At 35.9% G+C, this 16,318-nt stretch overlaps 1 protein-coding gene across 1 annotated transcript in view; it reads left to right on the top strand.

Moving 5' to 3' along the window:
- Positions 1–16,318, top strand: part of ARAP2 (ArfGAP with RhoGAP domain, ankyrin repeat and PH domain 2) — a gene marked incomplete at both ends in the record, with an annotated part of 116,660 nt that overhangs the window by 62,739 nt on the left and 37,603 nt on the right. The window contains 6 exons of the mRNA XM_080626850.1: positions 1,360–1,462; positions 2,097–2,295; positions 4,285–4,348; positions 10,963–11,126; positions 12,461–12,673; positions 14,871–14,976. Of these exons, the coding sequence (XP_080482976.1) occupies positions 1,360–1,462; positions 2,097–2,295; positions 4,285–4,348; positions 10,963–11,126; positions 12,461–12,673; positions 14,871–14,976 (849 nt within the window). The remainder of the gene's footprint in view (positions 1–1,359; positions 1,463–2,096; positions 2,296–4,284; positions 4,349–10,962; positions 11,127–12,460; positions 12,674–14,870; positions 14,977–16,318) is intronic.

Genomic DNA, 16,318 nt, shown 5'->3' with positions numbered 1-16,318 from the left:
TATTGCTTGCTACATCTCCAAGTGGTTTCACTTTGGGATAATAAATTAAAAGCATATTGGCTGAATGCTTTTAGGGAATGGCTGGCCCTTTGCTGTGCCTTACCTGCAGTTGGGTAGTTTTATGAGAAATTTCGTTAAGTTTGGTATTTCATGTAGTGAACAATCAGTCCTTAAATTGTCTATTCTATTAGTCAGAATTAAGTATTTACATATAATTTTCAAAGTTGTTACTGAAAATGAAAGAACTAGATCATGTTCAGTTCTCCAGATTAGGCAAATCTCAACCTCCAACACTGAAAGGAAAACGCATGCTCCATCTATTTGGATTCTAGTAAGAGGTCACAGTCAAAATCATACTGTAAATTCATGAACTATAATTTATATGGTAAAGACAGATCCTAAGTACAAGATACTTTCCAAGTTCCATACCAATTTCAACTGATTTGCTTTTTCTTCTTTTACTATCCTTATTTATCAGTTAAAAATGGAAAAAACAGGGTCCATCTGTTTAAATAATGATATACTTTTTTAAAATTAAAAAAAAAAACAAAAAAAGACAACCAGGAAATACCACCCTCTCCCACTTCCACCTCCCACTCCCCCCCAAAAAAATAAACCAACCCATCAACTTTTAAGAACCTCTTGAGCTATCAGAAACTTCAAAGGGTAGTTATAAACAGAACAAAACTCTTCCTGGTGGTGGCAGGCGATGCAAGCAGTAGCAGTGACCGTGCCTTCCACCTAGGAGGTTGAGGCTGGATGATAGGAAAAGCCTCTTTGTTAGGAGTGTGGTGAACAGGAACAGGTGGCTAAGAGAAACAGCGGTCTCCACCCTTCAAGGTTTTCAGGGCTTTTCGTTGCAGTTCTGATGTATGATTAGTGATAGTCCTACTTTGATGTATGATTAGTGATAGTCCTACTTTGAGCAGGAGATTAAACAAAGTGGCATCCTGTAGACCCTGTGAACTAACATTTATATGATTCTGTGATTTGTTTACAATTTCCTGTTCAATAAGTTGGTCAAAATTTTTTCAGTGCATCACAAAAATATACTTGCTGACATCACATGAACTTGCAAAAGGAAAAAGTTCCCTTAGAATTTTAATGACTGTATGTAAACATTTTTATCGTCTTCAGAATTACTGAAAAGTCTGTAATGCAGTAGCCTCTAAACACATACTATTAATCTGAAAAGCATTTTGATCATGTTTTATTATAAAACTTGTGAGATTGGAGGGAAATGTATGTGGATTCCATTCCATAGGTATGAAATAATGAAAAAACAGAGAAATGAGACTCTTGTGTGTCTGCTGTTACGAAGACTAAATACAGCTGCCTTTTTCCTCTTTCTTGCTTTAGGGACATCTTTACCTTTGAAATCTACTTAATGTCAGAACGTGTTTTTCTATTTGGAGCTGAAACTGCATATTCACAAAGAAAATGGACTTGGGCAATAGCTAAGGTAATACTGATAGTTATCTTTTCCAGTTAGGCCAGGAGCCTTTGCACAAGGAATGAAGTGTCATTGTTAGCTTAAAATTCTCTGAGAAGCCATTCTTGATGAATACTGCTCTATCTTGTGTGAAAGGTTTCTTGTGCAGCAGGAAGGAATAACATCTGTGATTTAATGTTTGAAACAAGATAATAAAATAAAATGGAAAAAGAATTGAAGCAACATTTTAGTGCCAACCTTAAGATTATATTAAAGGTGCTCTAGTATAAAGACATACTATAGGAGTTTCTTTCAGCTAAGTTGTTGATGCTTGCAATTGTATTCTTTTATTTGCTGAAACAGAAGCGGTACCATATTTTATAGAGTAGCAAATGCTAATAGTCACATTACTAATTAAATCAATTGTAGTTTAAAAAGCAAAAGTGTTTGAATTGTAGACTATGAATGGAAAAAAATTTATACTTGATTTTATAATTTAAATTTAGTCTGTATATGGGTTTATGAATGATAAATCAGAAAGTCTGTTTTTTTACTGTGGCTTTCATCCTTGAATCTTATAGATTTGCAATATCTTGATTTGTTTTTTTTTTTAGGGGAAGAGGGTTTTTTTTCTTCATCTGACTCACCCCATTTTCTTTGGTAGCATTTTGTTCCCCCTGTGGCTGAATGCTTATTAGAGAGACACTGTGACCTCATTGGCCAGCTGTACTACAAAGACTGCCATAACCTGGATCAGTGGAGAAAAGGCTGGTTTGCTATAGAAAAGTCGAGCCTTTATTTTTGTCTTGAAATGGCGAATGGTGATGAAGATTCCATATATCTAAGAAGGCTACAAGAGCTAAGTAAGAATTTTGCTTATTGTCTAGAATTCAGGAGATACTCAATGAAATTAATTCACTTTTAAGGACATTTCTATTAGATTTTAAAGTCATAAACATTAGGGAGCTCAAAACTATTCCTTTGCATAAGCCAGATGCTCTTCCAACTCTCATTTAAATATGGAGTTGCTGCAGTTCTATCTTGGATTTTTTTCCCTACTTAATGGCACATGCTGGAGAGATTTTTCACAGCTTCATAATAAATGAAGACCATTTTTGTTCCAGTTGCAGCACTATGTTTTTTACAAGAGTACAGGACTGAATAAAATATATAACCTTTTGGGATTATTGTCTCATATTTTTGACAGGGCAGAAATACTCACTGCAGAATGATTGGCATGCCTACTTTTAAAATACTGAAATGTACTGGAAAAATTACAATTATCTTAACTATTTCACAGACTAATAGACTTTTCTCTTTTTTGGATACTAAAAATATCATGACTTGGAAAGATAATGTTTATACAAATGGTCTTCTCTGACCAATCTTATATCATTGTTCATAATTATGCTCTGAATCGTCTTTAAGCATATCTGCCCCATTTGTTTTTCTGTTGAAAAAGGAAATGTGTTATGTAGGAAACTAAAAATATTTTGAGATTTTATATTAAAATAACATAGAAAATCTAGCTCTTTATTGATGATCCTCTTTGTAAATGCTGTCAGATTGTGTGTCTGTTTTGCAGAAACTTGCTGAAATGCCATCGTGCTTTTTACTGTTTATTTCCTGCCACCGTACATTTGATGTGTACAACACCATGAAGGTTGCTTTTAATCAGGAATATTTTTATGCCTCTAGCTTTCTTTTAACTTGTGAATACCTTTTGATGTTGATTCAGAATTAAAAGGTTAGGTAGTAGGAGTACTGTTTCTGGTACTAGTTTTGATAATGCAACTATAATTGCGCCTACCCTAATCATATGAACATCCAAAATCTGTGTATATCTCAAGCATAGAAATTAAACATATATTTAGCTTTCAGTTGAAAATCACTTGCTTAGGGTTTTATAGATGTACAATAGAGTTGTAGTTCTTGCAAATATTATGTATCCGTACTCCTGTCTTTCGTTTAATTTCTGGTTTGTCAAAAATAAGTCTTTTCCACTAGTAAGACTCAATTCCATAAGTGAAACTTTCCAAGTAATGACTTATCAGTGGAAGCATAGTCACCATCTTAGTATTTGAGTCAGTAAATCTAAACGAGGCCAGGAGTATGTGTGATTCGGAAACATCATACAACATGCATCAGAATGTTTTTATTGAGCTTCATTGCTATTCAGGACTTTACTGTCTCTGGGAAATAGTTGAGATAAGATGTGGGTTGTATTTGAGACCTAAACTTCAAAAAAAACCCCAACTTTTCAGTATTTTTAATTAGTAAATAGGTTATTTAATTTACTTGTTTTAGTACAATGCACTGTATGGCTTTATAAACACTATTACTGGAAACTATCCAGATGTATTTTCTGCTCTCTGTATAATGCATGTGTTTTGTAAGGTCCTGGTTTTAGCAGGAATATAGCATAAGGCAACACAAAGAAGGGTGGCAGTATACCATGTAACTCAAGTTACTGTAAATATCTGTAGCCATTAGGGTGCAAGTAAATTAATGGATTCAGATCTTACTTCTGAATCGTTACATCTTCTAGAATTTATATTTGAGTTTATTGTTAGTATAATAAAACAAAAAAAATAATCAAATTTAATTAACTAAAACATTAGAAAGTACTGTTTATAATTCCTTTAATTTTCTGTATTAATTTTTCTTGTAAATATGCTACTTTATGGATTTTTGTTCCCATTATCAGCAACATTCTTTGAAATACTTAAAAATTCCATGCTTCTTTTGTCACTGAAGATGATTCTGAATAAGCATGGGTGTATGTTGCATGTGTGTGTTTTTGTGAATATATATGTCTGTGTAGATCGTATGAATTTATATTTTGTTTTCAGCAATCAGTAGTGTGATGCAAAATGGAGAGAAAATAGATGTCCTGCTGCTTGTTGAAAAAGGAAGGTAAGGATCCCATCTGAAAAAAACTTTCATCTGTTTTTATATTGATGTCTTAGAATTCTTGCTGATCATGAAGCTTTGTGTATCAATTACGTTTTATGTCTGTGTCAGGAAATTCTAACAAGTACTGCTTAATTAAAAGCAGTTTTCCCACTGAGAAAATTATTCCCTCAGATTAGGCTGCCAGTAACAGTTTCTTCAAAAGGACTTACCTTCTTTTACCCTATAACAAAAGGGTACCTCTTTGGAGCATTTCCCAACTTCTCTTTTTTTTTTTTTTTTCCGCTCTTAAGTCCCAGAAGTCTCTATCCTAGTCTGTGTACTTTAGGATTGAGAGGGAATGTATGAGTCTCCTGGTTATTCTTACTGTAATGTTTGACCTCAGTTAACAACATATTAGGTAGAAAAAAGTCACATACTGGTGCATCAAACATGATCCGTACCTGCTTTGAAGTAGGTAATATTCTGCTGAAACGACTGTCAAATATAGTGATATGGGAGATTGAAACTTGAAGTGAGATAGTATTTCTTCCTCGTATGGGTACAAATTTAAAGATTAAAGTAAAATTATTGAAAATAATTCTTATTTTGTAATAGGTTGTTTTGTTTAGTGTGGGTTTTTTTCTTTTATTTTACTTCACTCATAGATGATTGGGCAGATGTCTGTGTAACAAGTGGTACAGTGTTTACAAGATCTTGAACCAATAATAGGTTAATAAAGGAATTTTTTTTTTTTTTCCCTTTTCAGGGGAAAAAAATCCCCAACAGATAACCTTTGACATCTGTTTGGAGTTGAAGAAACTTCTTGGGGAAACTCACTGTAACTGTGTATTCTGAATTTTAACTCTTCATATGATAACTGTTTAAATTCCAGAAGTCAGTAAGGTGATGCAGATCAGAAACAAACACTTTTCCTCTTGAGTTTTGGGTTTTTTCAAGGAAGCATATTGAAAGATTCAGCATTAAGTAAGCTGCATAGACCCACCAGGAACCATGAGTATCCCATTCAAGGTGCAGACCAACAGATAAGTGCAAACTGTGCATCTAATTTCATAGACATCAATGCTGAGCAAAACTTCCAGCTCCAAGTCAGCTTTTATTAATTCTTTCATTATAATATTTCTCTCAAGTAAGGGCAGGTTTTCTCTGAACTGTTTTAATAGTTTAATGGAAATTCTGAACTATTTGAAAATAATTTCAACAGGGGCACTGGCTGACCTACGGTTGTCATGAATATGTTTAATTCCTTCACTGCAGTCTGCCATAAAGAATTTAAATGCATAGTGTTCACATTATCGTAACCATTAAAAGCCATATGGATATATATGCTTTGGCATAGTCATTCTTGCTTAGGATATTACTCCAGAACTATCCAGGTGTTCAGCACAGTTGCATGATATTGCATCTTGCAGTGGTAAGAAATTCAGTGTGTGTGTATGTGGGATTAAGTATAAAATCACCTTGATCTTTAGACTCAGTTATCCTAAATGGAAACAAAACCAACAGTCCTTTTGCCCCTCCAAACCCAAGATAAATTATTTAATATCTTTGAGATGTCATCAGCAGCCCTGCAGAGAAGGACTTGGGGGTGTTGGTCGATGAAAAAATGAACATGAGCTGGCAGTGTGCACTCGCAGCCCAGAAAGCCAACCGTATCCTGGGTTGCATCAACAGGAACGTGACCAGCAGGTCGAAGGAGGTGATCCTGCCCCTCTACTCTGCTCTCCTGAGACCTCACTTGGAGTATTGTGTGCAGTTCTGGTGTCCTCAACATAAAAAGGACATGGAACTGTTGGAACAAGCCCAAAGGAGGGCCACGAGGATGATCAGGGGAGTGGAGCACCTCCCGTATGAAGACAGGCTGAGAAAGTTTGGGCTGTTCAGCCTGGAGAAGAGAAGGCTGCCTGGAGACCTCATAGCAGCCTTCCAGTATCTGAAGGGGGCCTACAAGGATGCTTGGGAGGGACTCTTCATCAGGGACTGTAGTGACAGGACAAGGGGTAACGGGTTCAAACTTAAACAGGGGAAGTTTAGATTGGATATAAGGAAGAAATTCTTTACTGAGAGGGTGGTGAGGCACTGGAATGGGTTGCCCAAGGGAGTTGTGAATGCTCCATCCTTGGCGGTGTTCAAGGCCAGGTTGGACAGAGCCTTGGGTGGCATGGTTTAGTGTTGGGAGTCCCTGCCCATGGCAGGGGGATTGGAACTAGATGATCTTAAGGTCTTTTCCAACCCTAACTATTCTATGATTCTATGATTCTATATATTATAGTTTCAAGGTTTTTCTATTTTGTCTGTTATTTTTTTTACCACTGCTTGTCTAATGCCAAATTTGGCATAGATTAATCACTTGGAAATTTGCATGTTAATTTTTTAGTCACTTAAATACAGGATAAATGATAATAAAAAGAAGAGCAGTTTTGCAAGAATAAAATAAAAAAGCAGGATTTTTTCCAGTATTAAGAGAAGTTTGAAAACCCCCTCTCCTTGAGAAAGCCAAAAAACAACCCCATCCTTTTTTGGGTAGATGTGGTTGATATCTTACAGCATCTTGAGTATTTTCCTACTGAAGCTCATACTGCTCGTGTTGGTTTTGTAACTGACTTCAGACTAACTTCCCATTACTTACAAATACTTATGACCTTTTTTCAAGTCTGTCATTTGGTTGATTAATTAGGGAAAGCCATATCGTATCGTATCGTATACCTCTGTCTTTGACACTTTTTCCATTGGCTACTGTAGGCAAAAGAATGACTTCTTAGTAATGGACTTCTCACTTAAGAGTGATTGCATATGCAAGTAAACAGCTTTAGAACTATGAACTTAAAATCTTACTGCTGAATTAGATACACTAAACCTATGAAGTCTGAACTTTTAAAATATATTTAATATATTTGTGTGTGTGTAAAATTCATGGGATGCATAAATTTAATGTTCCTCTGATCCATAACTACTCAGAGGAAGATTTTACAAGGTGCATAATGCTTTCCAGCTTATATAAAATGCAAGAATTCAGAATACTACCAAAAGGCATTTGATATTTTTCTTAAGGTTCTTTAGGTATGAATACAGTCCATTCCTGTTCTCCCCCCTTTTTTCCCCCCTCTTCCTTTACCCTGTTTTCTACTTAGCACCTTGCCTTTCTAACTGACAATATTCAGTGAAAGAAGACTACAAGCTCAGAAGTTAGGTGGTGGTAATTATACTATATGTTGCAAGGTAATAGCATATTATGACAGGCTGAACCAGGCTACAGCATTTTCCAGGCAACAGAATTGTTCCTCTTTTGAAGATAGTTGTTATTTTTGAAGCTCAGTGTACTTCCTACCTACATTTTCACAATATTTGTACACTTTTTCTAACACTAGATAATTTATTTTTTTTTCAGATCTGAAAGATGTTTTGTGTTTGTCTTTGGATGTCTTTGCTAAAGTAAATTAGAGGAATGCATTCCCTTTTGTAGCACCTGCTAACATTTTATTGCACTCTGATCTCTGTTTGGAACATTTTGCCCAACCTGTTAGAACCATCTCCATCCCACGTGGAAATTCTGACTTCTCACAACACTATTTTCTTATGCCATAAGCAGATGATCATTGACCTCCTCTTATGTTCCACTTTCATAGCTGAAATTCTTGACTTCTTGCTAGAAGTGGCAAGCCATTTTCCTGATTTCTGTGTCTGACACTGCCCTCTGTCATGCAGAGATGTCCTTTGGTTTGCTCCATATTCAGGTGTTTGTTTTATTCCTCCCCTCCTGCCCCTTGATCTCTCCTGTCTATCTGTAAAATTTGTGAAGTGACTGGTGATACTTGATCTCTTGTTGCCATCCTAACAGAAGCTGCATAGCAGGTAGGTGGAGAAGCTACTCTTGTGTAGTTCAGCAGAGGTCAACAGAAAGATCTGTACACTGAAGAGAGGAAGAGTGTCTGAAAACAACTGTATACTACAGTAATCTTTAAATATATCTTCTGTATATAAAATCCAGTGCAAAATCTCTAATACCATACTGTAAAGAAAGACAGTTGTGCAGACAATTCAGTTTCAAATATTTCATTTTTTCTGTAATTATTTAAGCTCTCTGTTTGGTGTCAGTGAATGTTTTCAGACCATAATGTAATCCAGATGGTGCTTTTGGTTTTTTCCCCCTTCTCTTGTAATTAACTCTTTCTTATTATAGATAATAAACCTTCCCTACATACTAGCAGGATTTCTTTATGCTGATGGTTCATTAATTACAGTGCTTTTTTTTCTTAACCCTTTGATGATAGCATTAAGATTTCCTGTAAAATGCAGTCATGAGCACAAAATCCTAGAATCCAGAAATAATATAAAGATAAGACTCAGACAAGTGAAAGGACTAGTGGTTGCAGTATGATGTACTGGAGATTGCTTGAAGCATTGCTGACCTTTGTTACGTAGCTGTAGTTATTAGTGGAATTTCCATGCTTTAATTGCAATTTGATTATTCCAGTATAATTTCTTAGTACCTCTATTTTCAGACATGTAGATTATTATAATCACTTGCTGGAAACACTGAATTGTGCCGATATCTGTTTCTCACCCTTCCTAAGGCTTTCTAAGCCACTTCCACAGTAAATTGACTGAATTCTGAACTGTCTCTGATACTGGTTTAATTTGCTTTTCTCCCTTTCTCTCTTCTATGGTAGATTTCTGCTATGGAGATTTTTAACTGGGTGAAATGAATATTTTTTTTTGGAAAATAATTAGTTGCCTTCCATGAACAAGCAGCAGGGGTTTTCACATTTAATTTTTTTACTAGTAACTTCTCTTTTCATGACTGTCAGTGCTATATGACTGCTACTTAAACAGATACCCTGTTTTCTTTCTTAATTATTAAGTAACCTCTTCCTCTGTAATTTGAATTTATCTCAACAGCTTTTCAAATCTTAGAAACAATGAGAAGCTTCATGTCTTGTAGTTCTCATATGTTTTTTTTCTAATGTGACGCACAGAGGGGAAGAAGGAAAGACCCACAGAATACAAGGTAGTCCTCTTTCCCATAGTTTAGGTAATGCATATCTCATGACAGTTGATTGTCAGGCGTATGATTTAGACTTCTATGTATCTGTGAAAAAATACATATAAGCTTATATTGCCCTTGAAGTTCAATACACTACTATATTTCCTCTTTCCTCCTCTGGTATGGATTCATTGCTATACTGCAGAGTTGCTCTTGTTTAGAAGTAATAATATTTTCACTTTACAGTGTGCTGCTTCCTGTACATATCATAATTCTTTAGATAACACAAAATAATCAGTTGAGACTTCCATTTATCTCATTGGATAATATTGTAATGCAAATCCTGGTGTTTGGCAGGGAAAAATAAAAACACAGTAGTATACATATATGCGTGCATCTCTTATGTTGAGAAGCACTGTAAGTCTTTTATAGGTCATAGTCTTAACACCTGCTAAACTGCGAATAATGGTACTGAAGGAATAGTGTAACTTGCACTGTCAGACTCTTTTCCACTTAATTCAGACTTTTTCATTTCCTCTTGTATATGTTTACACCTATACCACAGGATGCCAGGGTGACGTGCTGTTTGGAAGCCGTTGGTTGAGAACTGCTCATGTAGAATATCAGTTCTGACAGGTGTTCAGAAAATACTTGAAATACTGAATTAGGCAGACTGTTTTGGTGTAAAAAATGGAGAGCTTTATGCAAATTACTGCTTTTTCTTAATGGAAGAGAGAGGCTGAGTGTTTCTACTAGCCATGCATGTGTGGTGGTTTATATGGCTTTCGAAGTCATGAAGTAGAGGCTTTTTGAAAAGGGGCTTCGGTAGTGTCTCCTGCTCCTCTGCTGAATGGCTATGTCTGCATGTTCTGAGAAAACTTCAGATCCTGGGTCTGTGTGTGTACATCAACTGCATCCTTACTTTCTATCAAGGTAGGAATGCTAGAATGGAAATGTTTATGAAAGCAAAATAAAAAGATGATTAAAAAAAAAGAAATTAAATATTCTATCATTACATAAGATGCTTTATTTTTTTTCTGAATAAACTAAAATCAGAACAGAGACATGCTTTGAAATAAACCAGTAATTAAAGTGTTGTGTTAGCTTATTCTTCAACTCAATTTTTTTCATACCTGTTACTTAGCTCTGTGACTTCCTGAGGGGTGATAATTTTGATACATGTGAAGGAGGGAAGTTCAATATGTCTCAGCTCCCGTGTGAAAGGAGGGGAGGGGTAGTAACTGAAAAGAAGGAAGAAGAGCCTTTTCCAGTATTGGAAGTTGTCTCTAAATCTGTTTTCCTCTTTACTGTGGCTTGGACTTATGAATGCAGAGTGTAGGAGCAAGACTGAAGAAGAGTAATTAAAATGTGGATCAGGTCCTTTCAAAGGCCTGTGAAAACCTTTCAAAGGTTTGTGGATCTTCCTTCATTTATTGTGACACTGCTAGTACAAATGCAGTTGGAAAAAAAAGGTACAGTAACAATAGGCCACCACCACAGCTTTCTGTGGTGGAAGGGGCCTTGTTTCTAAGTATTTAATGTTTTTTTTCCAGATGTCTGCTTGGTTGCTGTAGTAGAATAACATCAGTTTTCTATTTCTTTCCAATATTCAAAATATTTTTATACTTTTCAGAACTTTATACATCCATGGCCATACAAAGCTGGATTTCATGGTTTGGTATACTGCAATTGAAAAAGCAGCAGGTACAGATGGTAATGCATTACAAGATCAGCAGCTCAGCAAAAATGATGTTCCTATTATAGTGAACAGCTGTATAGCATTTGTTACACAGTATGGTAAGTAGAGTGAATTTTATTCAGCCTAAGATCATTTGTATAGTATCTAAGCCCCCACAACATCAGTGCTTATTAAGTTAGTTTATATATTAACTGTTGCCTAAAATCAAGAAAAAAAACCTGAATTTTTATTTTTTTTTTTTTTTTTAATTATAAATTATTAGGAACAGGCACTTCCAAGTGCAGTTTACACTGTTTCATGCACTGAAATTTGCATTGTTAGATCTTTATCCAAAACTATAGTTTCTTTCAGGATCAGTGTTACTGGGTGTTATAATACTCATTTGAAAGCTGAATAAATATTTGTGTGCATTAGTTATATACATACATGTTTTTGTGTCATCATGGTAAAGGTTTTGTCTTTAGTTGTGGTCTGCAGATGACAGGCACGATTGAGTCCCACAGCTGTTCTTTGCAGTAACAATGCAAAGGCAGTATCAAATGCTAGTGCTTGTGGGCATTACAGGAAAGGTGAATTGCAAGAGCATAAGATGCGATTTCATAGTTTTTGGCAGAGTACTTGATTTGACAGGTAAATAAAAAAAGCCGGATTTTGTGTAAAAGATTATCTTTCAAGAGATATGGGTAACACAGGAAACACTTTTCAAAGAGAAGATGGAGTGCTCATCTATGCCAAACTTTCACAAGTTTAAAAAAAAAATAAAATGTTTTGGCTACTCTCATATGCAGTAATTGGAGGTAGTATTGACTTTGGTTTAGACTATGAATTTTCTTTTTAAGTTGGCTTTGGGCTCTGGTGGTTGTTAAATATAAGACTAGTGGCTACCTGATGTCTTCCTGCATGTGAGAGAAATTAGAAAAATCGAATACTTTCAATTGATCTTGAGGATTTTAAGAGTGAAATGTTTCAGTTTGGATGAATACAATAATACTTTACTGAGTGCTAAGTTGAGTTGATCAATAGGGTAATAAAATAGCGGGAGCTTTGCTCATGAAAACAGCTTTGTTTTATGTTTAATACAATACCAGCCATCAAAACTTACTTCCTTTACTGTGCTGTTTGGAACTATTGTTTGAGGAAGTCCTGAAAGATTTTGGTGTTTGAGTTGCCTGTAAGTAATCCTGAAATTGTGATCCCAGGCTTGCTTGGTATTATGGTATGTAGTTTTGCAAAGAGGTCTGGTTTAGTGTTAGCAGACATAGCGGCTTTTTTACTACAAAGTGAGAACGTGCAAAAGGCAGAGAGATTTTAGTATGAAAAACAGTGTGTTTGACAGCCAGATATGCTTTTCATGTAATAACATATGGATTTTTTGAAAGAATTCTTGATTTTACATTTATTTATGTATCTGTCTTGTGTTTCTGTAACTTAGGTTTAGGTAGCAAGCAGATCTACCTGAAGAGTGGTGATTCTTCCAGTGTGGCTGAACTGCTGGAAAGCTTCAAAAAAGATGCAAGGAGTGTTAAACTAAGAGCAGGAAAACACCAGCTTGAAGATGTGACTGACGTACTGAAAAGTTTTCTTTGTCAAATAGATGATGCGCTTCTCACTAAAGAGCTTTATCCATTTTGGATCTCAGCATTAGGTAATGTATTCAATAGCACTTGATACAAGGAAGTTTGTACGTAAATTTTCAGTATACAATTTGAGGGAGTTGTTAATTACTTGCTCTGTGTTAACTGATAATTGATGAAACAATTGTAATGAGTAAAAAATGATTAGAGCTTGGCTGCAATAGACTTTTGTCAGTCAGAGGTGATATTATTGCCTTTATGTGAACCAGAATAATAATAACAAATAGTGATGTTTTCTTGACAGTTTATCTGTAAATAGTAGACCAGTATTGCACTGTGCTGTAATTGGATTAACCAAGGTAAAAAGTGACAATTAACACTTCATGGAAGCATGAAGTAGATAATTCAAGGAATATATATATATGCTAGAGTGGGAAAAAAGCGTATACTCTGTCTTTTGACCATGTGTAGAAGTTCAGTTCAAAAGTGGCAAATTGTTGATCCTATCATTTGCATTATTGGTAAATGAATGCCTTACTGCTTAATTTCTTCAAATATCTTCTGTGAGCATTCACATAAAGTTATGTACAGTGTAAACTTCTCAACAACTGTTACTTGTTTTCCATTTCTCTAGAAACATTAATTTAACTTGAAGGAAAATTTAAGTAACTTCAATCCAATTGTAATTTGTGATGTATTTAAAACATGAGGACATGTCTCTATATGCTTGAAAACAGAGCCATGAGATTACTAATACATTAATTAGTTGCCCATTACATAAATTGTAATTATTTTTATAGTGTTCTTACAAAGCAACTATATTTCAGTTATATTTGTTTCTATATTGTGGTATTTGCTCACTACAAGAAATAAACTCTTTCCCCCCGCCCCAGACTGTGGTATAAAGTTGCAAATGATGTGTAGCAGTAAGAGATTTGTAGAAAAAAGCTAAGATAGAACATCAATTTCTGCATTAATGCATTGAAATAATGCAGGCTTATTTACTGTGTGGCAAATTCTGTCTTTAAAAAAAAAAGATACTAAAAATTCAAATTTATGGAGGTTGCTTTATTATGAACCACTAGAACTATGGGAGATTCAAGTATGAATATTACACATTTTTGAACTTTAACCTCGATTTGAACAAACTATAGGAAAGAATATTAAGAATTTATTCACTTACCACAAGATTGCTCTCATCAGAAATCAGAAAAAGCTGTATCTGCAGGAGTTGAGATTTAATTAGCTCTTTTGTGAAACTGCATAATGGTGTTACAGTGATTTAACTTCATGATTTGCACATGGGGCTAGAATCCTGCTTCAGCTTTACAGCAGAGAATCCTGTCCTGTTATAATTAAGTCACACTGAAAGTACTTGTGGGAAGACTTGAAACACTTAGGAAGATAGAGTAAAAAATCTTTAAACTGTTTTTTTGTTCTTTGTTCATTTATTTTATCTTCCAATTACTGAAGAAATCAAAACATAGTGCAGTAGTTAGAGAATGCTAGCAATCAGCTGGAAGAGGTAAGAGTTCTGCGTTCTTTCTGTTCAGAAACTTGAGAGAAGCTAGGGACTGAAAAGAAAAACATAAATAAAATTTACATTAACTTTGTTTATGCCCTGAGCAGGGTTGTGCAGCACAGGGAGGCAGACTGAACTTGAAGGTGGAGAGCTGTATCTGTGTCTCAGATACTCAGAATTCCCAAGGCTGGAATTCCAGTCATCAGCTCTGCCACTATTCAGCTATGTAACTTTGTACGACTTATTCACCATCACCATCTCTTCCCTTTTGCGCTCCTCCTCAGTCTTATATATTTGGATATTTAAACTACTTTGGGCCTTGAGACACTTTTCTGATAAAAATGTAAAAGATTAAAAGGTCTTTTGCTTATTCATCTCTGGGAACTCTTAGAAGTATATTTGTAATTGTGCGTATGTAGGTGCACTCACTTATATGCACACATAGACTACAGGTTTAATATCCTGTGAGAGAAAAAGCAATTGCTATACTGGGATTTGGTCTTAAACTGTAGCAAATGGTGCTTGAATTTAAAACTGTCGTTCTTTATTGCTGCTGCCATTTCCCTGAGCTGGTGTACAGTAATAGGATTTGTTAGTAGATTGTCAGTACTGCTTTTATGAAGAAGAGGTTGATAGGGTAAATTGTAATTTTAAATGGCTAGATGATGCCAATATAGATAATGAGGACTGCTACTGGTTTTAATGTGCATTGTTATTAATGCTCAGTGATTATTACTTTCTGGCAGATACACAGAATGAAAAGGAACGTGTGAGGAAGTATGGAGCTTTTATTCGGACGCTTCCGCCAGTCAACAGGGCAACTTTGGCTGCTTTAATTGAACATCTCTACAGGTCAATGCAAATGATGCTCTATAGCAGAGAAATACTTGCAATGTGTTCTCAGTATAACTCAACAATAAATGAAATGTGACTTGTTTCATTAATTAGGAAGCCTCAAAAGCTTACATAGTTGTGACAATTAATTAAATTTAATTCCCTTTAATTCATTATGTGTTTCTTATTTGGTATTATTTTTAGCAGTAGGTATCTATAAATATCAATGGGATGGAACAGCTTAGCAGTGAGAGGGCTTCCAGTGTATATATCCAAGTAGGCTAATTTTTCATGCCACTTCCTTTATACAAACTCATTTTACCCCAGTCTGCTAGTCTTCTTGAGGATTGTTGCAAATGGTTCTTGAAAAGGTTTTTAAAGGGAAAATGTTCTTCTTTGCAATCTATATTGCACATCATAACTTTAAGAACTAGCTACCCTTTCCGTTTTTCATCAATGCTTCATTTTGCAGCTAATGAGGTAGTGGTATAGAATATTCAAAATATAAACTTTGTTAAGAAACAAAGATAATGTTTTATTTCTAGATCAAATAAGCAGCAAATATATAAAAACATGTGTGACTTGGGTGATTCTGTCGTGGTTAAATAGTATGGTCTACATAGAATCATAGAATAGTTAGGGTTGGAAAAGACCTTAAGATCATCTAGTTCCAACCCCCCTGCCATGGGCAGGGACACCTCACACTAAACCATGCCACCCAAGGCCTCATCCAACCTGGCCTTGAACACCACCAAGGATGGAGCATTCACAACCTCCCTGGGCAACCCATTCCAGTGCCTCACCACCCTCTCAGTAAAGAATTTCTTCCTTATATCCAATCTAAACTTCCCCTGTTTAAGTTTGAACCCATTACCCCTTGTCCTGTCACTACAGTCCCTGATGAAGAGTCCCTCCCAAGCATCCTTGTAGGCCCCCTTCAGATACTGGAAGGCTGCTATGAGGTCTCCAGGCAGCCTTCCCTTCTCCAGGCTGAACAGCCCCAACTTTCTCAGCCTGTCTTCATACGGGAGGTGCTCCACTCCCCTGATCATCCTCGTGGCCCTCCTTTGGGCTTGTTCCAACAGTTCCATGTCCTTTTTATGTTGAGGACACCAGAACTGCACACAATACTCCAAGTGAGGTCTCAGGAGAGCAGAGTAGAGGGGCAGGATCACCTCCTTCGACCTGCTGGTCACGTTCCTGTTGATGCAACCCAGGATACGGTTGGCTTTCTGGGCTGCGAGTGCACACTGCCAGCTCATGTTCATTTTTTCATCGACCAACACCCCCAAGTCCTTCTCCTCAGGGCTGCTCTGAATCTGTTCTCTGTCCAACCTGTAGCTGTGCCTGGGATTGCTCC

The sequence above is a fragment of the Psittacula echo genome, assembly GCF_963264785.1.
Source record: "Psittacula echo genome assembly, chromosome: 1".
Lineage (NCBI taxonomy): Eukaryota > Metazoa > Chordata > Aves > Psittaciformes > Psittacidae > Psittacula > Psittacula echo.
This window is presented reverse-complemented; position numbering and strand designations above follow the sequence as displayed.